The 24,950-nt window shown below is 52.2% G+C and overlaps 2 protein-coding genes across 5 annotated transcripts in view; one reads left to right on the forward strand and one right to left on the reverse strand.

The window, feature by feature from the left end:
* Window positions 1-580: 580 nt before the first annotated feature.
* YKT6 (YKT6 v-SNARE homolog) lies at window positions 581-11,481 on the reverse strand. Of its 3 annotated transcripts, XR_003795150.1 has the most exons (8): window positions 10,759-11,481; window positions 8,250-8,332; window positions 6,972-7,072; window positions 5,853-5,957; window positions 5,500-5,565; window positions 3,104-3,205; window positions 2,366-2,508; window positions 581-2,282 (listed from the first exon to the last, which is right to left on the reverse strand). XR_003795150.1 is itself a non-coding variant. In XM_029233211.1 (7 exons), the coding sequence occupies exons 1-7, from the start codon at window positions 10,860-10,862 to the stop codon at window positions 2,461-2,463; spliced, it is 609 nt and encodes a 202-aa protein (XP_029089044.1). In that variant the 5' UTR covers window positions 10,863-11,481; the 3' UTR covers window positions 581-2,460. The 3 variants fall into 3 exon arrangements, 2 of the variants coding, with proteins under 2 accessions (XP_029089044.1, XP_029089045.1); XM_029233211.1 differs by having other exon boundaries at window positions 581-2,508; XM_029233212.1 differs by lacking the exon at window positions 2,366-2,508 and having other exon boundaries at window positions 10,759-11,475.
* The window catches only part of GCK (glucokinase), a 55,736-nt gene continuing 41,945 nt past the window's right edge, over window positions 11,160-24,950 (forward strand). The window contains exon 1 of one of the 2 annotated variants that reach the window (XM_029233209.1): window positions 11,160-11,171. Coding sequence is in view for 1 of the 2 variants with exons in the window: in XM_029233208.1 (XP_029089041.1) it covers window positions 19,413-19,457 (45 nt within the window). In the remaining variant the exon portion in view is untranslated. Of the gene's footprint in view, window positions 11,172-17,665; window positions 19,458-24,950 lie in introns of those variants that run through there. The other variant, XM_029233208.1, reaches the window with a different exon arrangement.

Below are 24,950 nucleotides of genomic sequence, written 5' to 3' on the forward strand. Positions count from 1 at the left end.
TAAAACCCCTGCCCTGGTGGGTCCTCTGGGCAGGAAAAGCCGGGAATGCCCACACTGCTCCCTATTGCGATGGTCAGAAGGCTGAAAACAGGCCCCAGGCCAGTGAAGTAACAGACTGAGAAGTGTTTGCAGACCGTCTGATGACCAGCTGCCAAGGACGTTCCCTAAACGAGGACGAGAGTCCCAGGCCTGCAAGGATGCCTGGAGCACAGGGAGCTCCCACACCCCAGCAAAGATGGCACGCGCTGGAGGGGTTCCCGTCTGCGTGGCCCCGGCCCTGTGGCTGTGCGGCAGCCTCCCAGGCGTAGTGAGGACCAGGTCACAGGGTTCAGAGCAGGGCTTCTCTCTGCTCTGCGGCTCCGTCACCCACTTCCTGCTAGAAAAGTCTGAGGGGAGATGACCGCTTGGGCCTGGTGGGGAGGGGAGCAGGGGGTGGGGGGTTAAGGGAGATGCTGTCTCCCCCCACAGGAACTGCCCCAGAAGACAGGGGACCCCACACTCTGCAGGCGCACAGCGCGGAGGGGTAGGGCTCCCGCAGAAAGGGGTCCCTGGGGCTCCAACAAAGCACAGGACTATTTTGGAATTTCAAAAGTCAACTTTATCCAGATACGAACCTTTCAGACAGAACACAGAGAGAAAAAGTTAGGCGGCACTTATTAAAATACACTTTGCCAAACGATTTAACATTAGAATACAAGAGGAGCTGGGGAAATGCCGGATGCGGGGTCTCGGCCAGTCCCACCCCCAGTTCCTCCCCAGTATCCTCCGAAGTGGGAGGAGAGTCAGACAAAGCTCAAATCGTTCCTAAGGGGAGCTCAGGGCCACCTCAGGCGCCAGCGAGCAGGCTGGGTCTGCGCCTTTCAGGGGCATCCACGGCAGTAGGAGTCACACGGGCAGGCTGCTTTTAGAGAAAAAGGGCAGCTGGCAGGTGAATTTCTTCGGGTGGGGTCCTCGGAAGCCACGCGGATCCCACCTTCTGGCCCAAGCAAGGGAACTCGCAGCCACTGGCACTTCCTGTCAGGGCAGTGGGACCTCCCAGTTAGGGCAAGAACAGAGTGCACAGGGATGGACACCCAGGGACGAGACCACACTGGTTGACACCACCCCAGCAGGGGCTTCCGCGGAGACTGAGTCCCGCAGGGGCATCCCGAGCTTGTGTAGAAGCGCAGCAGGGCCCCAGGAGGCAGTCTGGAACATGGCAGTAGGGGTCGAGGGACCAGAGAGGCTGAGAAGGGCCCAGAGCCCCCCGGGCCACTGCCTGGGCTGCTCTGCGTGTCTGTTTCCAGGGTTGGGCCTCAGAGCCGTGGGCCTCGTGCTGCTGGGGGTGGCTGGGGTGGGGGGGGGGGGGGTGCGGGCTCAGCAGTGCTTCTGCAGGGGGCTGGGCTGGAGTGTGGAAGGCTCAGACCGTAAGTGGGGTGCTGGGAGCCCCCGGGCTGGCTGGCACCTTCTCTTGGTGCCTGGTAGTGGTGGCCACAGTAAAGGTCACTTGCTAAGACGTGTGTTAAGTCCCAGGTGATTGTCAGGACAGTCTTGTCACCAGAAAGGCAAGTGAAACCTGTTCATGAGAGCCTACAGCACACCCTGCTATGATCCAGATGTTCAAAGCCAGACCACAAGTCCAGGCAGGCGCCCCTCCCGAACTTCCAAGGCATCTCTGTGGAGCTCGCTGGACGGGCACTGCAGAAAGTCAATCTCAGCAGGAGCGCAAACAAGGTCTCAGAACTTGTGAAGCCCAGTGGCTGTCTCCTCCCGACGTGGACACGCTGGCCTGAGCCCCCATCGGCGCCCCCCACGCCCACTGCGCCCGCAGTGGCTGTCTGTCCCACCCCAGCCCTGTAGTCAGGGCACCCCGCTCACCGGACTGTTAACACAGCTAGCGTACAGATAAAACCCAAAGGTGTACTGAAGATCAACAAAGAGCCGGCTCTGACCCCCCCCATGGGCCTTGCACACGTCCTTCCCAGGGGGTAGAAACGAGCCCTGCAGCATCTACAGGAGTCACTGAGCTTTATGGTTTCATTCGGCCCCAAAATACACGTTTAGGGGGCCTCAAATTACTAGACATGTGAATCTGAACGTTCCCCACCCCCAGGTCCCTTCCACCCTTCGGTTCCTCCCACGAGCTCCAAAGCCAAAGTTGAGTCTGTCCCACTCGGGTCGTTCCACGGTGGGTCTGCTCCCTGGGGGCTGCAGTTCCGATGTGAGTGACGGTGGCGTTCCAGCGCAGGGGCCTCTGCCGGCTGCTATCACATGATCGCACAGCACGAGTTTTGCTTCCGGGCCTGGAAAGAGACAAAGAAGAGCTGAAGAGGTGGACCTCGGCACACATAGCACTGGGGGCTCCGCGGGGGTTGGGCGGCTTTACCGGGGGCTCCGGGAATCGCAAGGAGAGAGAGAGAGAACCGGCCCGTCCGTGACGCCTGGAGCGAAGCTGTCCAGGAGCAGTTCATACCCCTGAAGTTATTTTGTCCGCCTTCCGTTAACGCTATCAGTAAGGAAGTAAACTTCCTGTTGTTAAGCCAAGTACAAAGAACAGGAACGTTAAGTCGGGTGGCTGAGTCTCTTCCTCTGCTCCGGCCCCATCTCCCCGTAAAGCTGTCTTAACCCACAGGGGTGTTTCTTACTGAGGATGTCCTCAGAGAACAGAGAGGTTCACACTTCGTTTGTGGGGCCTCCGTTACCTTCCCTCTCACCTCCTGTTCACAGATGCCCCCTAGCCCCACTGGCATCGCCCTCCAAGGCACACGTGAGCGCAAATGTGTGTGTGGATGGACCAAGTAAACGCAGCGCCCCGCTGTTCAAACTGAAATCCTTCGGCTGAAGGGAAGCTAACTAGGAACATAAGGAACTCTCTGGAAGGCGGTGCACTGCTGCTCCTGGGCAGGCAGCAGGGATGCGGGGCCCACCCTTCCGGCCTGGGGAGCGGGGAGCCCGGAGGCAGGGCGGGGCAAGGCCCCAGCTCACCTAGGCTCCCACAGTGCCCCAGTGAACCTGCCGCTACTGACCGGCCACGTTACTGAACGTTCCAAGGAAGACTTGTTTAGTGGTGAGCACGCAGCCACTGCTCTCGGGAAGGGGTGCTCGGGAGCCGGGCCGCACTCACCGTTTTATAGAAGGCTTTAGACTGTATTCCCAGCACTTCGGATTTGGACACCAGGTCATCTAGCTTCTCGCCTCGCTCTAACAAAGACTCCATGGTGTTGTGCTGGACAAGAAGAAAAACAGAAAAGAACACTTTGCTCTGTTCACAAAGTGAGTAGACGCCAGCCCCCTCGTGAAGCTCAGTCACAGGAAAGCACTTCCTTTGGGCCCCTCTGCCATATCTGGGCCACTGCATCAAGACACAGTGTCCCAGACCTGTGGAGGAGACAGGACCTAGTGACCTTCCTGGAGAATCTAGAAGGTTCTAACTGGGACATAAAGCACTTCCCCCAAATCCTCCACAGCACAGGCTCAGCCAGCCACACTCCAGGAGGGATCACCTACGCCTGTATTTATACACACACATTCCTACTGCACAGAGCGCTTCCTGTTCCCCCAGGGGAACTGTGTCTAAATCGCATTACTGTCAATTCTGCGAGAGCACTTCTGCACTTAGGCAGTGCAGACAGACCCTTTCTGAACGGGTGAAGGGATGGAGGCCCTCAGAAGAGCCCCCAGCCCCACTGCCAGGACCATCAGGAAGTGGCCAACTCACTCCCACCCCAGACGGCCATTGCTAGGGCAGCCGCAGGGCCCTCAGAGGCCTCTTCAGAACAAGTGGCACGAACCTAGCTTTGCACATGTGAAACGGCACAGAATGAGGAGTGAGCAAAAATGTGCTTTATCTCTACACACAGCTGAGCAACTCAGATTTCCACCATAAAAAGTTAACTGGCTCAAGACATGAACGGGATAAAAGGTAGCATAACCAGTAATCCAGATTTTATCACTGCAGCCAGAATGGGCTGGGTGTCCAGGACCCATCTGCTCTGTGCAGTGGAGAGAGAAGGAAAGACAGGGAGTGTGTGTCCCCCTGTGTGTGTGTGTCCACCACGGGCTCTGTGGTGCTCACGTGCGCAGGTTCTGAAGCAGCAGAAGGCAGAGACAGGGCTCGGTTAGGAAACGTGCAGAAACATGTCACAAAAGACGAGAAGTGCCTGAAAACTGTCACATCTAACTTTCATTCCAAAGCCCCCAAACGTTATCCAAAGCATGGTTTAGAAGACCTAGGCTTGGAGCCCCTGGGATGCTCTTTATAGAACACAGCCTGCTGGGTCCTGCCCCAGACCTGAGTCCAACCCCAGGAGATGCAGATGTGCATGAAAGCTGAGCCAGCGTTGGTAGGAGTTTTATATTTGGGGTAGCATTTGTCTGGGCACCTTTTCTGGGTTTTATTTTAATTTTCGGGGGGATGTGTTGCGCAGCTTGCGGGATCTTAGTTTCCTGACCAGGGATCGAACCTGTGTCCCCGCAGTGGAAGTGCAGAGCCCTAACCACTGGACCGCCAGGGAAGTCCCCTTTCCTGGGTTTTATATCCATCTACTTAGGTGTCCATTACTTGCCGGGCGCTGGCTAAGCCCTCGCCCTAAGCCTAAGCCGGGCGTTGTTCTGTGAGCAGGGGCGTAAAGCTCAGGATAAGCTCCCAGTCCTGGGAGCTCGCACACGGGTCAGGCTTCACGTAAACGTGCAGTGACAATGCAGCGACATTCGGAAAGGGCCTGTACAGCCTCCGAGTACCCTGGTGGCCTGAGTGCAGGGCGCCCGTGCAGGAGGCAGGCAGGAAAGGGAGGGAGGGCACGGGGTGCGAGACCATGTCAGGGAGCCTGCACTTTATCCTGGAGCTGACTTGGGAGCTGCTCAAGGACTTCAGGCAGAAGAGTGACAGATCAACAGCTACTGTGTAGTGGACAGACTGGAGGGAGGCAGGAAGCCAGGGGACCAGTCAGAGGCAGAGGCCCCAAGAATCAAAGCCAGTGCTGATTGAGGGCCAAAGGTAGCTCAGCGTTTTAAAAAAATGTTGAAGCAATTACAAACCAGGAGATTTCAGCTAAAAATGCAGGGTTCCTGCTCTTCTAAAACAGGCCTGATTCTGACAACGCCGGGCCTGCATTTAGTCAGAGCGGGTGAGCCTCAGTCTGTGCCAAGACCCAGACCCTGAAAGGGAGGCGCCTGCTGGGCAGTGGCTCAAGCTAAGACAGGCACTGCAGAGGCAGGACCACAGAACTCAGATCCCCCGAACCCAGTAACTACCCAGACAGGGAGTGGGGACGGGAATATGCTGGGTCCCTCAAACAACAGGTGCCGCTAACCAAGACGGGGCGCAGGAGGGATCCTGCTAGGGTTGTCTGAGTGAGTCTGGCCTTGAGGCCTCTGACGCACGGGGACAGGGGGGCAAACACCACTTTCAGAAAAGTGCTTCGACTACAACTAAAGCAAGTGTCGGCCACGCGGGCTTGCCTACCGGCAAATCTTTCTGCCCCTCAGTTTGGGGACTTGCTCTCCTACTTACTTACTTACCAGGATGATTTTGGTCTCATCTAGTTCAGCCTGCACTTTAGTCATGGGGTCAGCTTCTCGGGGGTTCTAGGAAAGAACCAAAAATAAAAACCATGTCAGGACTGGAGTGGCCACCTGGAAAACGGGGCTCAAAACCAAGTGAGCTGGACACACTTTCAGAAGTTAAAAAACACAGGCTGTTTAACCACATGATAGAGAAGCAAAAGCCTGCCTAGGAGCTCGGGTTCCAGGTCTTAATGTGGGTCCCTGCGTTTTTCAAAAGGACATCAACATCCATATCACCCAGAGCCACAGCCACCAGGGCCACCGGCTCTTCTGTCTCACGCAGTTTTGGCACAGTCTTTACATCCTACCTGGTATCTACTGAGGTGACCGTCCAGGCCTGCGAACTGGATGGTATCGGGGGATCCAACTGGCCAGTCTATCCTGTCGACCTGCTTGGAGAATTCGTCCAGTACCTGCAGGACAGAGGAGCTCAGCAACACGCCCTCCCCTCTGCTGTGCTCATCCGAAAGAGAGGACCCAGGGAGGAGGGTAGAGGAGGATGGCTAATGGCAAGGGGAAGATCTAAGCTCAAGTTCCTCCTTCCTCAGTATTCTGGGAATTAAAAACCGAGGATGCCTAGCCTCATATGAACCTCATCTGGTGAATGACAGAAGTATTAGAATTTCAAACTACAGATTTCCACTTTTATCAGGTTACGAATTTCCAGAACAAAGGATACTGGCCCTCTAATTTTCCAAAACAATTCTTCAGAAAGGTAATTAGGTCCCTTGAGTTTAAGCAGCCACCAGATTTCATGTGCTTATAAGTGTATGACTGTTTTGGGGGATGTGAGGCCAGGGCCTTTGAGGAGTTTATCATTAGCACCACACAAACACACTGAAGAACGTGGCGGCGCTAGCCCCACACAGGGAAAGAAGCTGCTGTAACTGCACGATGGGCCAGCAGGGGGACTCCTGCAGCAGAGGCACAGAGGTGGGGAGGGGCCCAGTGTGTGCCCTACGAGCCTGTCGGAGCAGAAGAGGGGAGGAGGGGACGTGGGTCACGGGGCAGAGCACGCATTTCTTTCTTCAGAAAGAAATGAAAGTCATGACTTTGAGGGCAGAGGCAGGAAAAGAGCCAGCAAGAGGAGTGACGGGGGCAAAAGCACAGCCAGAGCTGACGTGAGGGCCCCCTCTCGGAAGGAGAGATGCTGCGACTCTGTGGCCAACATAAAGAGTCAAGGCAGCACCAGGGACACTAGTAGGGTGAGAAGCAGAAATCGGCAGGGGCAGGGGGTACGGTGGGGTGGGACGGACGGGACTGGGAGGCTCCCAGACTCTCTCTTGGTTTAGGGTGAGGAGAAAAGCTGAGAACAGGTTGATTTTGGACACACTATTTCGCCCCTTCCGCCTTGGGCCCTGTCGTCACTCCCGGCCCCAGTCCACACTCGTCTGTCCAAGTATAGTCCAGCCGAGCTGCAGACACACCTTCTCCAGCAAGGTAAACGCCACCCGGGATGGGTATTCACTGTCAGCAATGACCACTCCCGCCAGACTGTCGTTTCTCACGTAGACATGGCACAGATATTCTAGGGAGACAAGAGGCCAGACACACGGTGACGTGAGGGCTTTAGACTTTCTCACCACCAAAACCAGTCAGAGCGTTACAGTGCTGGGCTCCTGCCTCCTGGGCCAACAAAGCGGCTCTGAGTGAGGTTTATGGTCAGGCCCTGCACATAGGACAGCACGTGTAATTCTGACGGCAGCGCGGCCCAACACCTGCTGCAGGGTGAGTGAATGCCCCAAGGCCCAGCGTGCAAAGCCAGGGTCTAAAGGAGCACCAGTGGTGCAGAAACATCCCAGGCAACAGGGCCCCAGGTGCATGTCCAAGTCACGTCCTTGAGCTCTAGGTCAGGCTCGCCTGTATCTTGGGAAGCTGCAGCCCTCTGGGGCTCTGCTGTGCTCTGCTCCCAAGCTGATGGAACCTTGGCCAAGCCAAGCAGCCTCCACTTTCTTAGAAATCACCTGTCAGGGCCTCAGCCTTCCTCATTACAGCAACCTAGCCTGCTCCACTCTGTTGGTGGGCCTTGGTGGGGACGGGGCAGGATGGGAGGAAGAGACAAAGCCCATCCAGAAAAAAATTAGCCACGGCTGGCTGGGGTCTCAAGCATGTGCTGAAGTCATCAAATTATCAAAAGGTACAAGGGCTTCTGCAAAATAGTCACAATCCCTGAAATTAATTTTTGTCACTTTAAAAGGATTCAGAGATGACACAGCTCACCAAATGCCTCTAAAATAAATGTCTAAAAATTTTTAAAGGAAACCTGAATCATGAAGAAGAGAAAACTAAGGTCAAGAGGAAAAAATAATGAGTTTCCAGATTCCTGGGCAAAAATCTAAGCAGCACAGAATACAGTATTACCTCCACAGGGCTGGGTGGACATCCTTTCCTGAGATGTCTACGACTCCAGAGGGGAAAGAGGACACAGCAGGAAGGCCGCTTACTGCTCCGAGAGGCGGACCCCAATCTTAAGCGAGTCCAAGCTTTTGGGGGTGATTTTAACCAGGCAACTTCGACACCAACAGTGGGCATAGAATTTTGCGTAACAGGAAAACGAGGAGGAGGGAAGAGAGCAGCTAGCAGAGGAGTGGGGTCCTGGTAGCCCACTTCATCACGCGGCAACCACTCCTGCTGATCGAGCTCCGAGCTGCCTGAGGTGGGGCAGCCAGGCCAGCACACACTCACAAGGTAGCAGGTCCTCTTACCTTGTTCCTTGACAGAAGCTCTGCTGCCTTTCGAGGAGCGCTCCACAATCAGCTGACTTGTGAAGGTCATGAATTCCTGAACGCTAAGAAACACAACACATATTACCTGTTCCTGTCACCTTGTCCCCAGCACAGTGGAAAGGGACCTCTGAGCATATACACTAAGGAGACACTGCTTCTTGGTTTCATTCCTTTCCCTCCCAACCTTAGGACGAAATAATAAACACCCTGTCAATGATCACAAATACAGGTAATTAGAAATCACCAAGACCATTCAAACCACATCTGCTTGCTACCTAGCTCGCTCAAACAAACCACTTCCAGACTTCCAGGGAACTTTCTACAGGTTATACTTAATTTAACATTTTGGTCAGTGTATGATTTGGGGCACAGTGGAGAAGCAAAAGCCAGCTCCTGTTTTCAAGGCTCCACTGACTTCTGAGAAGCGGGGACAAGTAAAATCTGCGACAGAATAACGTAAGTAGCAACAACTGTTCGGCGGATGCAGTCAGTTATGGCAGCTGCCACTGGCTGAACCCGGCAATGCGACATGTCCGCAGTGACTGCTGGCTCTGGCAGAGAACGAGGCCTCCGGTCTGCTGGGGCAAATCCACCGTATGAGCCCGGGGCACTCTGGAAGGAAGGCAGGACAAGAGCTCAGACAAGACAAGGAAACGGAAAATGGCTCGCACAGAGGCTGAGAGGGAGGAGGTGGCTCACGGGCCCCACTGAGAGATGTGGCCAGAAAGGAAGGGTCCCAGGTGACGACGGTCCAGCTGGAGGGAGGGGAGCTAACAAGAAGCCTCCGACTGGGAATGCCATGTAAAGGGCCGTCAGCACAGGGCCGTGACTTGGGGAGTCCACAGTTAGCCCCAGCAGATGTGGGTACTTCTGAAACCGCACAGAGAACCACACAGACGAGTGAGGACTCGGGAGGGGACTTCCCTGGCTGGGATCCCAGCTCCACCACCTATGAGACGTATGACCTCCGGGGCAAGGTACTTACTGCACCAGGCTTCATCTATAAATCGAGATTTACTGCGATGATTAGATGAGCACTCAGCACGATGCCTGGCGCACAGTATTACTTGTTATTATTATCTTGAGAGGGTGATGGGATCAAGATGATCCCTTAGAGAAAAGTCTGAAAATAAGGAAGTCCTTGCAGTAAAGCTAAAAAGAGACAGAGCTTAGAGCAGGACTATAATTAGACAAATGAAGAACTGCATTCATTGTGAGAGTCTGCCTACAAGGGCCAGAAAAGCTGGAAAACCCTTCGAAGGGTTGAGGCTTGGGTTCTGATAATCACGAGGCAGGCAGGATGGAAGAGAAGAGGACTTATGAGAAAAACAGTGAGCTCGGCTGGACTACGTGCTGTTTTAAGAGGCACTGGTAGAGATGTCCCTACAGTATCGCAGTTGTGTTAATCATCTGACACTGGTCTGGGTGTCGCAAACCAGTGAGGTGACAGTCCCACAGTGAACTCTCCGAGGATCTTCAGTATACGTGCGGAGGGGGAAAAGAAAAAGTGAAAGAATCAGAATGAGCCAAGTTAGCTCCCAAAGTTCGATCACAGAAAAGAAGGGACACAGAACAGAGACTAGAGGTCATGATAACGATAGCTAAGAAGTGCCAAGAAGGACGCAGAAAGAAGCAGAAAGTTTCGACAAAATAACAAGAGGAATTGTCTGAGATCCTGCCAGTAAGCCACTCTCATTAAGAACAAAACAGCCGCACTGAAGCAGCGAAAACAGAATCCAGACTGCAGATTCCCCCAGACCCGGAGATTGGATGACCACAGACCCAGACTCTGTAGGGTCCTTCTCCTTTTGTGCCTGAGTCACCCCCATCCCTCCCACGAACAGGCTGGAAGTGTCTGTGGTAATTCTAACACACACCTGATTGCATTAAAGTGCCTCACGAACGTTCAAAAGCTTGTAAGCGCTACAAATCCCACGCTTCCTTCCAAATCTTCACCGTAGAACCCTTCTGTACCACTAAAGCCCAACCATAAAGAGGGTACGATTTGCGTTGGGGTCCTGGCTGGTTTGCTATCCATCTCTTGGGACCTCAGTGACTTCACCCATAAAATACGACAGTATACCAATATCTCTCATACGTAATTGCTGGAAAGCTCCACCAGATAATACAAACGTGGCTCTTAAGGAGTGGCACGTAAACTTCCTAGATCAGCATCACTAAGTGGGCGTTGCTGGTTTAAAATATAGATCGCTGGGCCTCCACTGGACGTGAACCTGGGGAATCTGCACTTTTTCAAAGCCCCCTAATAATTTTTATACGACAGAAATTTGGAAAAACCCTGATTACAGCATTACGTTCTACGATGGGATAAGGCTTTTTGCGATCGAAAAAACCATGAATCTTCAGAGGCACAGTCCGCAGGCCGAGGAAGAGGCCACCGCCGTCTCCACTGCGGGAGGCCGAGCCCCGGCTCCAACCCCGACCCCAGGCCTCCCCGCCCGGGCGCCGCCCGCCTGGGCCCGCCTACCTGGACCTCTGGAAGAAGCTGAAGGAGGACACGTCGTACGCCGCTTTGAGGAGCACCGCCTTGGCATCGCCTTTGTACAGGACGCTGAGGCTGTACAGCCTCATGGCGCCGCGCCCTCGGGTCGGCTACCCGCCTGGCCGCGGGATCGGCTCGCAGGGAGCAGCTCGGCGCCGCCCCTCGAGACCACCACAGGTTGCTGACGGGTCGGCCGCCGGCTTTCTCCGCCTGGCTCTGGGTCCACTTCCGGCTCCGGTCAGAGGCCGTCGCCCGAGGCCTAACGTAGGGTTTTCGTGCCCCGGATGCAGAAAGGAGCAGCCGGAAGCACGGGCGAGGGGGCGGGGCAGAGTGCTGCGCGTGCGCTTGAGGTCGGTCCCCGCCCTTCGGGCTTTCGTAGGCTGGCCGGCTCGCTGCTCGTAAGTCTTTAGTCTTCCCCCGCTGTCCTTCTCTCTGCGAGGGCCTGTCCTTTTCACCCTGGCCGTCCTGAGTTCTCCCAGGGGCCCTCGCTTCCTCCCGGTCCGTCCTGAGTCCTGTAGGGTCGCCTGTGTCCCCCGGCGCTGTCCTCCCTCCGAACGGTGAGACCCAGAGCCCCACCCACACGCTAGGGCTTTGTAAACCCCACACAAGGGACTTTGATTTATGGGCGAACTGCTGTTCCTGGAAAGTGTTTTGTGGATCATATCTCCTTTCTGAGTGAAGAAGGGCAGGGACCTCCCGGGAGTTGAAGGCATGCCTCTCATTTTCAGATGATTGAGTCCTCTCTTGCCATTACCACGCCTTCCTCCTGCCTGCCTGGGAGCAAGTCCCTGGTCACACAGGTCCCTTCAGCACAAGCCCGCAGGGGTGAGGGCTCTTGAGCCTGCCCACCACCTGGGAAACCAGATGTCTAACCACTGATTTGGGAGCCAAACTGCTGACCTCACAGAGTAGCAGAGCCACTTCACCTCAAAAGGGGCAGAAATTCATCTCCAAACTGAAGGAGCAGCTTGGCTTACCGTGACTTGGAAAACTTCATTTTGCTTGAGATGTTGGAATAATGCTTTTTCAATGGATGGGGATGAATGAGGCTCAGTTCCCTAAGGGTAGTACGTCTTTCATGCTTCTTGTTTGTTAAATGGTGTGTTATCCGAAAGCATCTTGCAGGACAGGTGAAAGGACTTTGGTGTTTGGAAGTTGGCAGAAAGGTTACACAACTATCATGCTAGAAGCAGCCAGATCTGAAATGATGAGAAAGAGATGGTAATATTTGAAAAACCAACGGCATCACTCTAAACATTATCCTAAATCAGGGTGTCTCAACCTTGTCGCTGTTGATATTTCGGATTGGATAATTCTTTGTTGTTGGCGGCTGTCCGTGCATTGCAGGCAACATCTCAGGCCTTTTACCCACTAGATGCTGGTGGCACCCCACCGGCCACTTGGCAACCAAAAATGTCTCTGGGGCTTCCCTGGTGGCGCAGTGGTTGAGAGTCCGCCTGCCGATGCAGGGGACACGGGTTCGCGCTCCGGTCCGGGAAGATCCCACATGCCGCGGAGCGGCTGGGCCCGTGAGCCATGGCCGCTGAGCCTGCGCGTACGGAGCCTGTGCTCCGCAACGGGAGAGGTCGCGGCAGTGAGAGGCCTGCGTACTGAAAAAAAAAAAAAAAGTCTCTGGTGGGACTTCCTGGCTGTGCAGTGGTTAAGACTCTGAGCTTCCACTGCAGGGGGCACGGGTTTGATCCCTGGTCGGGAACTAAGATCCTGCATCCGTGTGGCCAAAAATAAACAAACAGACAAATAAATAAAAATACAAAAATGTCTCTGGACATTGCCAAATGCACCCTGGGGAACAGTGGCTTAGAGAACCATTGCTCTAAATATTCCTGTGGCTGAAGGAAGTTTCCACCACGTGCTTTCACTCAGTACCTTCCTCACCGACCCTCTTCCCTGGCTCTTTCCAAGTGCAGAGGGTGAAGAGAGCTTTCCCACATCCCCTCCATGTTGGTACTAAACGTTAAGAACAGACTTTGGCCAACGCCAGGCCAGTGTCACGGGATGGTGGAGAGCTGCTAGTGCAGCCCCATCCTGACTGCGCTGACATGGTTGACCTATAGGGGGCGGGTGAGAGCCATTTCTGAAGACAGTTCTCAAAGTCCCTTTTCCTTCCACTAAAAGTCGTACAAAAGGAGGAATCAGGAGGACAGTGTTGGGTTGGAATAGATTTAAGTGTATTCACGTGACATGTAATAGTAATTGTCTTGAAGTTTCCCTTACACCAAGCACTTTCCATATGCGTCCTCATTTAATCCTCACAAAAACAGAGGAAAATATTATTACCACCTTACAGACATGGAAACAGATTCAGGTTAAGGAAATTGCTCCTAAGAGGCACACGTCAACACCAAAACACGTAACAAACTTTCACAGCTCTAGCAGCGCTCTCCCTCCTCTCTGGCCTTGCTTGTCCTCCATCACCCCAGAAAGCCTCACTTGGCCTATGTGGTTACCAACTCCCCAAGCTCATCCATCTTACTGAATAGCAAGACCCACCTTCCACTCCAACACCCCAGCTGTCACCCAACTTGGATTCAGTCCCAGCACTTCCACAAACCACAAAACCACAAAAGTGAACAAACCATTAACTCCTCTGAGTCTCTTTCTCTCTTTCATCTGTAAAACTGGAAAAATACCCTTTCCATAAGCATGTTGCTGGGAATGATAAGACATTATGTTCCAAGCTCTAGTCGTAGTAGCTGTTTAACAAGTAACAACAATGATGATTGCGTGTATTGTTACCGTTCATGACAAAAAGGAGAGGTCATGGTGGGTTACAGGTGTCCTGCAGGCTGTGGGAAGTGGAGATTTGATGGTAGGCTGAAATCTGAGGAAGGTCTATAGATGGCAGGTTAGTATTGTATGTTTTAATTTCTTGATTTTGCTCATGGTGTTGTGGTTATGTAAGTGAATTCTTTGTTTTTAGGAAATACACACAAGTACTCTGGTAAAAGGACATCCTGTCTGAAACATGCTCTTAAAGGGTCCAGATCTATGATACATATGGAGGGTAAAGCAAATATGGTAAATTTAAAGAGTCAGGATGAAGGGTATCCTGGAGTTTCACTGTACCATTCTTGCAGCTGTCCTGTAAGTCTGCAATTATGGGGATAGAAAAGATTGTAGGGCAGGGCGCTGACGTCATGCATGCAGCATCCACACTTGTGGGGATGGCGCATTTCTCTGGAGTCCTGGCCCCCCTCATTTGCTGGGCCCTGCAGACAGAACTGGAACAAGGCTGCCCATGACAAATGGCTGAGGCTCTCTAGGTTCGCCCCCACTGGGCAAGGCAGGCAGCCACCCACCTTTGAGGCTTTGCTCAGCTCTCGGAAGGCACTCAATTTAGCTGCACAGTGGAACCCTCTAGGGAGCTGGATAAAAGCTGGCTGAGGGGCATACTCCAGGAGGCCCAGCCCAGGGGGGAAACCAGCCACTCAGTGGCCTCGGTCCCCATACCCCCTTGTCCGGCCAGTCAAGGCCAGGGCAGCAGGGCTGTTTTCACTCTAACCCTAGCCCAGCCTCCACAGCCTGCCCAGGAAAGGGGCCCTGAAAGGGGCCACCAATGTGCTCAGGCCTCCAAAGGAGCTGAGAGCATGTCACTATTGTTTTTTCTATAAAAGTATAAAAGCCTTTTCTCTGGTCACTTCTTTGGATTTTCATTCTCTCGTGAAGGCGCCTCTGTACAGGTAAAAATTTAAATAAAACCTGTATGCCTTTCTCCTGTTAATGTCAGCTTAGTTCCTAGGCCCAGCTGGAGAGCCAAAGAGGGCAGAGGAGAATTATTCCTCCCCTACACCTTCTGAGTCGTTCACCAAGTCTAAGGAGCATGGACTTGATGCCATCAACTGGGGTCTACTAGCAGACCCAGCCCCCAGGAAGGCTGCTGACTACCACCACTGCTTACCCACGTGTCCTGTGCTCCCACTCGGTTCTCCAGGCCACAGGGAAGACAGGCACAGACATGGCTCTGCCACCAGCAGAGAGGGAACAGAAGATGACAGAGCAGGAGAGGACCGGGTATACTCTAAGGTTTACCTGGAGGCAGTGGGCAGGAAGAGATCACAGCCAAGGAAGACAGGAGGCAGCTGGGAGCTCCCTGAAATAGAGGGACGGGCACCCTCAGAACTGCCTCTCCTGCAGGGGCTTCCCAGGAGCTGTATTTGTACCACCAGGCACCCCTCCCCTGCTCCGGATCTAGGGATGGATGTGTAGCCCACTCTGGATACATGGTCACTTAGGCAGGTGACTTGACCTGAGGCACCCTTACTCCTGGGGTGCTGCCCTGCACAGAAAGTGGGAGAAAGTCTGCAGAATAGGAAGGGGGGAAGGGGGGCAGGCAGAGGCCCTGGAAAAGGGGCAGAGCCGGCCACCATGAAAGAGGAGTCTGGACCTCACAGCAGCCTGGTCCCCAGGACCTCTGAGAGCAGAAAGCGAGGATGGGAGTCATCATAAAGGAAAAGTCACGACTAAGAACCTGAAAGTGCAAGCGATAGAGCCCCCTCCCCACCCCCCTCCATCCCCACAATCCCCCGTTCCACATGGGTGCCAGGAAGTCTGAGCCAATCAACACAATCCCATCCCTATTGCCTCAGAGACTGGTCTACAGATGGGCACCTGACCCACATCTCAGCCAATCAATGCAGACCTTCTCCCCCCACCGGCAGGGTAGGCCGTCCAATTAGAGCAAAGCCCAGGACTTCGTGTTTGACACTTGGGAGAAGCAATGGGATTTGCCCAGGTTAAAAAGGTCAGCGAACCCCAAACAGTATTGGTACAAACTTCTGCTTAAACATAGAAGATGAAATACATATGTTTATATGAGCTTCACTAGAGTGACACAAAGAGGGCAGGAGGAGAATGGCAAGAAGTGATAGGCTAACCAGGGTAGGCAGGTTTAAATTGGGGAGAGGCGGGGTGATGGGGGCTTAGCAGAGTGAGGGCTGAAGCACAAGGTCCCGGAGCTGCAGGGGCGGGGGGGGGGGGGGGGGGAGGAAGCAAGGGGAGCCCTGAAGACGCTCCTCCCTCCTGCACCACAGATACTTCCCCCAGGAATGTACCATCCTCTGCCTCACCCTAGGGAGGAAGATGCAGGACTTTCCTGTGGAGACTTGAATGTTCAGAGATTCTGCCACTTTGAGGCCCCCGTAAAATCACCTGTTGTTTCAAGTAGTCCCTGTTGGGTAAATGTCTCCTGTGAGGTCACTCCCAAGGCTCTGACCTGTGTGCAGTGTGGCTGCCCTTGGATCAGGTGACATTCCAGTCATCTGTGGCCAGGGAGGCCACAGGGCTATGCAGCAGGACCTGGGACTTCTGCATGAGGACTGCCTTGGCCCCTGTCCTTGGGGGATGGTGAGCCTTTGCAGCCCAATCCTTCAACATCCCCAGTCTCAGTGAACCCATTTGAAAGTGGTAAAAATAATACCACCCCTGCCTACTGCCCCAAGACTGTCTGATCAAATGACAGAATGAATACAAAAGTACTTTGTGAATCATAAATGTTTTAATCAGTATAATTATCATGACAATATCTCCTCCATATAAATATATTTCCTTTCTTTAGGAATAAATCTAATAAGAAATACATACGATCTATAAGAGAAAAATAATGAAGCTCACCTGAAGGGCATAAAAGAAGACTTCAACAAACAGGGCAACTGGCTACATTTCTGAATGAGAAGACTTGGCATTATAAAGATGTCTGTTCTCTAAAATGGATCCCCAAATCCACAAATTCAGTGCCTTTCCAATGAAATTATCAGCAGCATTATTTTAGTGAAATGGGAAGAGTAGATTGTAAGATTTATATGAAAGATAAAAGCCTTATGGTAAAGAAAATTTTGTAGGAAAATAAAAGGAAGGGATCCCTTCCCACCAGATATCAAAAAACTGAAAAGTGCGAACTGAAAGAATGCGGTATCTACAGGAACGGACAGAGAGACATCCAGGTCATAGAGCTGAGGCCAAGGCAGGCAGAGTACCAAGATCCACTTTTACATTTAGACAGTCTGTTGCTGACACAGGCAGCAAAATGAAAAGAAAGAGAGAGAAAGAGAAGAAAGAGGAAGGAAGGAAGGAAAGAAAGAAAAAAAGCACCCAAATGTGCCACTTCCCATCTTTGTCCCATGCACCAGAAAGGATGACACCCAACCAAAGAGAGCTGGATGCCTGCGCCTCAAGTCACCCCAAGGCATCACGTCTGGCTGGGAGCCCATTCTAGATGGCAGCTACACCCTGGGGGCAGGGACAGAAAACCTCGCATCTCGGAACCAGAGATGAGGGGAAACCCTCCTGATGCCTCCTGGGCAGATGTGGAAGAGAGTGGGAGGTGGCCTCAGAGCAGCTCCTCTCAAGTCCAACCTCAGTTCCTGGAGCATCACAAAGTGTTCTGACAGGCTCAGATTAGCTGTGGTCCCAGACTTGGCCTGGTGGCCTTTGAGGACACCTGCAAGGTGACCAGAGCAGAGCCGTTCCCTCACAACAGAGAAATACAACAATGGAGCATAAACTGTGGTGCAGTTATCAATACAAATCAGTGGGGAAAAGGTAGCCAGCAAATGTTAGACTCCTACCTCATACTATACACAAGCAAATTCCAGAGGGGCCAGAGTGCTGAACATTTTTTAAATATTGGAAAAATATTACAAGGAAATGTGGGAGAACATTTTTCTAATTTTGGGTGGGAAATGCTTTTCTTTTTTAAAAAAAATATTTTTTTAATTTATTTTTGGCTGCGTTGGGTCTTAGTTGCTGCGCATGGGCTTTCTCTAGTTGCGGTGAGCGGGAGCTACTCTTCGTTGGCAGTGCACGGGCTTCTCATTGCGGTGACTTCTCTTGTTGCGGAGTATGGGCTCTAGGCACGCGGCCTTCAGTAGTTGTGGCGTGCGGGCTCAGTAGTTGTGGCGCACAGGCTTAGTTGCTCCGCAGCCTGTGGGATCCTCCAGGACTAGGGCTCGAACCTGTGTCCCCTGCATTGGCAGGCAGACTCCCAACCACTGTGCCACCAGGGAAGCCCCCAGAAATGCTTTTCTTAACAAGACACGAGCTTCAAAAAAAGAAAGCAAGCCAAATTCATAAAAAAGAAATACTTCTGTGTGTTAAAAGACACCATTGATCAAGCCATATGTTTAGCAATAGGTAATACAGCATATTCAACAAGAAAAGGATTAATAGATATTATGGATGGAATATAAAAATAGTTTATACAAATTGAAAAGTAGAAGACAATTCAATAACAAAACAGTTAAGTAATATAAACAAATCATCCTTAGAAAAAGGAATACAAATACCATAAACATATGAAAAGGTGTCCAGCACTTTGCAATTCAAATGATAATGAGATGACAGATAAGCAAAAGTTATAAAGATTCATCACCTCAAGGACTGGCCAGCATGGAGTCAAACTCCTAATGATGCTGGAAGGATTAATTGGTGAAGCCGTTTGAAGGGGCCAATGTAGTCTTGTCTGCACAATCATAAAATGTGCCCAGCATTGGACCTAGCAATTCAGCCTCTAGGAAGCATCCAGAAGAAACACATGCACGTGTTGACCCTGGTAAAAGGCCAAGATTTATAACAGGGGAAAACGGAAACTGCCCAGATGACCATCAATACGAAATTGGTTTAAAAATATTTCAGCGTATCCATTTGGAGAGGTCTCACCGGCCACTCCTTCCCTCTCCCTCTGCTGGATCCCAGCAGAGCTCATGTTTCCAGATGGTAGTCAGGGAAGGCAGTGACCAAAGCTTGAAGGTGGCCTGAGCACGTGTGGCAATGCCACTGGCTAAGCCACCTGCTCCCTCTCCTCTGGTTCCCAGACTCAAGGGGGCCTCTCCTCCTTAGGACATGAATTTGGAAGACCCTGTGACCCTGCCCTGGGAACTGGACAGGTGGCAAAGTCTGCGGTGATAAGGCGATTGGGCTGTCGCTATGGTGATGGGGATGGAGGCCTTTTGCCATCAGCCCCAGTTTTCTGCATGGCAGCTCTAATGACAGGATGGTCAGCCCTGCAGAGGCTGGAGGGTGTGAGCGCAGAGGCCTGTTCCTGGTTGCCATGGCAGCGTGGGCCCTCGCAGGAGCGCAGAAAGCCCTGGCAGGAGAATTCCCCACTCCATACCTGGTCAGAGCAGGAAGTGTTGGGCCGTGACTGAGCCTCAGGGAAGCAGGTTGGGGTGTGAGAAAAGAACAGTCACCCACAGCTTAATTACTCAAAAGCTGTCCCCCAGCCACAGGAGGAAAGAAGACCTTTTCTGCTGAGTCTGTCTAGAGAACACCACGCTGTCACAGCTCAGCACAGCCCGGAGAGATAGCTGACCAGTGCTGACCAGCTCTGGAGCCCGGCAATGGCCCTGCCCCGACGATACCTGGCCTGACAAGGCCTCAGTGGGGAAGGGTCCCGACTAGGACCCAGAAGAGAAGGCTGGCAGGCTTGCTGGAGAACAATGAAAAGGAGGAAACTCTGTGATTGAACCTCAAGCCAGAAGCCAGCCAGAAGGTGGACCATATTCTACCAGACACTCGGGCCGGCCGTGACCCTTGGTTGGGAGAAGCCTGGGGATATTTCTGCCTTGGAAGCCCGTTGGGGAACACTGAGGGGTTCCAGCTCCCCCAGGCGGGCTGTGGTACAAATGCTGGATGACAGAGCCAGGATGGAGATCGCCAAGAAGGAAAAGGTAGCTCTCTGCATTCGGTTTTCTAGAAGTGCTTCTTAAACGTTCCTGTATTCAGTGGTTTGTTTAACTTGACCAAGTGTTTGTGCCTCAGTATCTGATTGTATGTGCAGGTGCTTTAGGGACGACCTGCTGGGAGTGAATTATGAGGCATTGACTTTGGTAATGATTTTATTTTATTTTTTAACATCTTTATTGGAGTATAATTGCTTTACAATGGTGTGTTAGTTTCTGCTTTATAACAAAGTGAATCAGTTATACATATACATATGTCCCCATATCTCTTCCCTCTTGCGTCTCCCTCCGTCCCATCCTCCCTATCCCATCCCTCTAGGTGGTCACAAAGCACCGAGCTGATCTCCCTGTGCTATGCGGCTGCTTCCCACTAGCTATCTATTTTATGTTTGGTAGTGTATATATGTCCATGCCACTCTCTCACTTTGTCACAGCTTACCCTTCCCCCTCCCCATATCCTCAAGTCCATTCTCTAGTAGGTCTGCGTCCTTATTCCCATCTTGCCCCTAGGTTCTTCACGACCATTTTTTTTTCTTTAGATTCCATATATATGTGTTAGCATACGGTATTTGTTTTTCTCTTTCTGACTTACTTCACTCTGTATGACAGACTCTAGGTCCATCCACCTCACTACAAATAACTCACTTTTGTTTCTTTTTATGGCTAATATTCCATTGTATATATGTGCTACATCTTCTTTATCCATTCATCTGTCGATGGACACTTAGGTTGCTTCCATGTCCTGGCTATTGTAAATAGAGTTGCAATGAACATTTTGGTACATGACTCTTTTTGAATTATGGTTTTCTCAGGGTAGATGCCCAGTAGTGGGATTGCTGGGTCATATGGTAGTTCTATTTGTAGTTTTTTAAGGAACCTCCATACTGTTCTCCATAGTGGCTGTACCAACTCACATTCCCACCAGCAGTGCAAGAGGGTTCCCTTTTCTCCACACCCTCTCCAGCATTTATTGTTTGCAGATTTTTTGATGATGACCATTCTGACTGGTGTGAGGTGATACCTCATTGTGGTTCTGATTTGCATTTCTCTAATGATTAATGATGTTGAGCATTCTTTCATGTGTTTGTTGGCAATCTGTATGTCTTCTTTGGAGAAATGTCTATTTAGGTCTTCTGCCCATTTTTGGATTGGGTTGTTTCCTTTTTTGATATTGAGCTGCATGAGCTGCTTGTATATTTTGGAGATTAATCCTTTGTCAGTTGCTTCATTTGCAAATATTTTCTCCCATTCTGAGGGTTGTCTTTTGGTCTTGTTTTTGGTTTCCTTTGCTGTGCAAAAGCCTTTAAGTTTCATTAGATCCCATTTGTTTATTTTGTTTTTATTTCCATTTCTCTAGGAGGTGGGTCAAAAAGGATCTTGCTGTGATTTATGTCATAGAGTGTTCTGCCTATGTTTTCCTCTAAGAGTTTTATAGTGTCTGGCCTTACATTTAGGTCTTTAATCCATTTTGAGTTTATTTCTGTGTATGGTGTTAGGGAGTGTTCTAATTTCATTCTTTTACATGTAGCTGTCCAGTTGAGACAGTGACTTCATTGGGCAGACCAGGTCCTCTCCCTGCTGCTCCAGACTCCGGCCCTGAGACCTGGAAGTCACAGGCTGCCAGGAGGCCCGGGAGGTGACCTCTGTTGGGTAGAGGGTCCGGGGAGTTTAGAGCCCCAGCTGGGGGGCTTGGGGCCTGGGATCTTGGTGGCAGAACCAACTGCCCAGCCATGAGGCAAGACTCAACAGACATCACGAAAGGTCTCAGATGCCTGCGCTTCCCTGCAGGAATCTTTTCCTAAGAAGCCTCAGGGCCGTTGCTCCTGGTGAGGAGTGGAGAGCAGTTACTTTTTCCAAAGCAAAGAAAAATCCAGACGTCTTCTGAGCCAGCCCTGTGCGCGAGCGGAGCCAGGGCTGGTGACAGGGCAGAAGGAAGAGCCTGCCTGCTCCCCCAAGCCAGGCGGGGCGGGGGAGACGGAGGAGAGGGCCCATATCCAGTCCCTTTGGCATGGTTTCCTCCTCACATGTCTTTTCTTCTCCTTCTTCTGTGAAATGACAAGGTCAGCATAAACACTGGGCTCATTCTGCTCCTGGCAGAGCTAATGATGTTGGGAGAAAAACAACCAGCCTGGGTCGGGGTGCCCGCAGCTGCAGGCAGCAGGAAGCCCACGTCTGCTGGTTCCTGGGCCGATGGCCGGAGTTTGGATGAGAAATCCTGCGCAAAGGGGCCGTGGAGGCCAGCTGGGGAGAAGGGAGGCGGGGTCTTTGGCACAAGCAGAGAGCTAGCGTGGCGACAGTGAGAGGTGGGGCCTGTGGCTCGCCGTGGGGAGCTGGTGTGGGGAGGCCACCACGTCAGACTGGGGCTGGCCCACGCCCCCTTCTCATTTGTCCCAGGGACACAGTGCTCCACGCGGTAAACCATTTCTGTTCCACACATGCGGTGTGCTGGCCCCAGTTCAGGAGCCAGGCTGGTTCCAGATCGCTGGTGGGGGACGGAGGGGTGTTTCACTGACAGCCTTGTCAGGGCAGAGAGGAGAGGGAGGCACCGCCTCTGGCACATGCCTTAGGGGGTACCAAAAACATCAGTCATCAAGATAAATAATATTCTAATTCAAATTCTAAAGAATCAAAATCCATGCGAAAAATTACGATGAGCAAAATGCCAAATTTCTAAAGAAAGAGGGCCTGAGTATTACTGATTTTTTTCGCTTGTCTTAGGCCTGTGCCGGCTGCCCTTAGAGTGCCAGCTAGCAAGGTGCCAGGGCCAGACAAGGGAGGCGTGGGGCTGTGACGTCCACACCCCTCCCGTCTGTCCTAGCTGCCCAGAGGACCCACCTCTTGTCTGTGGGCTGGGGGAGCGGGGTGGGGGTGCTTCAGCTTGGTTTCAGGGCCGTCCTAAGGATCTGAGGTTTCGCTGCCAGGCCCACCCAGGTCCAGCCCTGCATCCCTGGGAAGTAGCCTGGAGTGGTCGGCTGGGGCTGTATCCACCGCAGGCTCCCAGGAGGAGAGTGTTCAGGTTGCTTTGGAGGGAACTGAAGTGCTGCTGGTTTTGCTCGTTCTTTTTTTCTTCTTTAATTTATGTATTTATTTATTTATTTTTGGCTGTGTTGGGTCTTCGCTGCTGTGCGTGGGCTTTCTCTAGTTGCAGCGAGCCGGGGGCCACTTTTTGATGCGGTGCGCAGGCTGCTCATTGCAGTGGCTTCTCTTTGTTGCAGAGCACGGGCTCTAGGCACACGGGCTTCAGTAGTTGTGGCTCGCAGGCTCTAGAGCACAGGCTCAGTTGTTGTGGCACACGGGCTTAGTTGCTCCGTGGCATGTGGGATCTTCCCGGACTGGGGCTCGAACCCCTGTCCCCTGCATTGGCAGGCGGATGCTTAACCACTGCGCCACCAGGGAAGTTCTGGTTTTGCCATTTCTGTTTCTCTGGTTCATCTTGCCTCTGTGACCTGTCGGATCACCTGTGGTCATCCCCCTATAATCTGCAAGAGTGTGTGGCCTCAGTACCGTTTTCAGTGGCTTCCCTGGGGGGATGGCAGCTTCTTACGTGGTTTTTCTAGAGCTCCTTGGGGGCAGGCCCGCTCCTACTGATGCTGCTTCCCCTCCCCTCCAGCCTGCGGCTGTGGAACCCCACCACAGAGTCATTCCCTTGGCATGGAGCTCTCTCTTTTTTTCCCCATAGTTTTATCATCTGTAAATGGGTTAAAAATATCATCTTTTTCCTTAAAAAAATTTTTTTAATGAAGTATAGTTAACTTTCAATGTTTCAGGTATACAGCAAAGTGATTCAGATACATATATCCTTTTTTAGATTCTTTTCCATTATTGGTTATTACAACATATGAAATATAGTTCCCTGTGCTATACAGTAGGTGCTTGTTGTTTATCTATTTTATATATAGCAGTGTGTATCTGTTAATCCCAAATTCCTAATTTATCCCTCTGTCCCTTTTCCCCTTTGGTAACCATAAGTTTGTTTTTTAAAATGATTTTTAAATTTTTTTTTTTTTTTTTTTTGTGGTACGCGGACCTCTCACTGCTGTGGCCTCTCCCGCTGCGGAGCACAGGCTCCGCATGTGCAGGCTCAGTGGCCATGGCTCACGGGCCCAGCCACTCCTGCGGCATGTGAGATCTTCCCGGACCGGGGCACGAACCCGTGTCCCCTGCATCGGCAGGCGGACTCTCAACCACTGTGCCACCAGGGAAGCCCCCATAAGTTTGTTTTTTATGCCTGTGAGTCTATTTCTGTTTTATAAATAAGTTCATTTGTACCATTTTTTTTGGATTCCACGTATAAGTGATATCATAAGATATTTGTCTTTCTCTGTCTGACTTACTTCACTTAGTATGATAATCTCTAGGTCCATCCATGTTGCTGCAAATGGCATTATTTCATTCTTTTTTGTGGCTGAGTAATATTCCAGTGTATATGTGTACCATGTCTTCTTTATCTGGTCATCTGTCAGTGGACATTTAGGTTGCTATGGAGTTCTATCTCTTGATGGCCACAACTTCTAGGAGACCTGAAATTGGGTCCTGGGAGCCACCTTGGAAGTTCCTGGTCTATTCTTCCCCCTCCCTCATCTGTGCCCTTCTGCTGGTGGGCAGGAGCGATGGGGGCTCTAGAGCCTGTACAGTTTGCCTTATGTGGTGGGTTTAGGGAGCACTTTTCAGGAGGAAAGCTGGGAAGGTAACACTCCAGGTGTCTTAGTCTGCCCAGCTGCCATCTGGGTGACTTAACCAGCAGACATTGCTTCCTCACAGTTCTGGACACTGGAGGTCTGAGATCAGGGTGACATCATGGTCAGATTCTGGGGAGGGCTCCCTTCCTGGCTTGCAGATGGCTGCCTTCCTGCTGTGTCTTCACATAGTTGCAGGGGGGGGAAGGAGAGCACTCTGATCTCTTCCTCTTGTGGGGGCTCTACCCTCATGCCCTCATCTAACCCTAATCACTTCCCAAAGGCCCCACCTCCTGACACCATACACTGGGGGTTAGGGCTTCGACATATGAATTTGGGGGAACACAATTCAGTCTATAGCATGAGGGGTGGGGGTGAGAGCCATAGGGGGCACTGACCTCCCTCCATTCAGCCCCCCTCAGCTGCCCTGGGCACTTCGCTGCTGAAGGAGAAGGCTCAGAGATGGGGTGAGTCTGCATCACTTGGCAGGCATGCGCATCCAGGTTCCCTGGCAGGACTTGTCCCAGCGGATCTGGGGCCCCAGCAGGAGAGATGCCCCGCCCCCCAAGCCCCTTGGAGACCTTGCTACTGCCAGATGCTCAGGAGGACGCGAAGCTCCAGGTGGGCCCCAAGCAGGTGTTCTGGGAAAGGGGCCTACGCAGGGAGGAGCAGATGGCTCCGCCGAGCAGAGCGGTGATAAGACCCTGAGTGTGGGGGAGCCAGGCTCCCCGTGGCTGGCGTGGATTCAGCAGCAGGGGCTGGGGCTGTGCCTGCCTGCCGTGCGCCCCTCTCGGCCAGGAGCCTC

The sequence above is a fragment of the Monodon monoceros genome, unplaced genomic scaffold (genome assembly GCF_005190385.1).
Source record: "Monodon monoceros isolate NGI ecotype Baffin Bay Population unplaced genomic scaffold, NGI_Narwhal_1 Super_Scaffold_2, whole genome shotgun sequence".
Lineage (NCBI taxonomy): Eukaryota > Metazoa > Chordata > Mammalia > Artiodactyla > Monodontidae > Monodon > Monodon monoceros.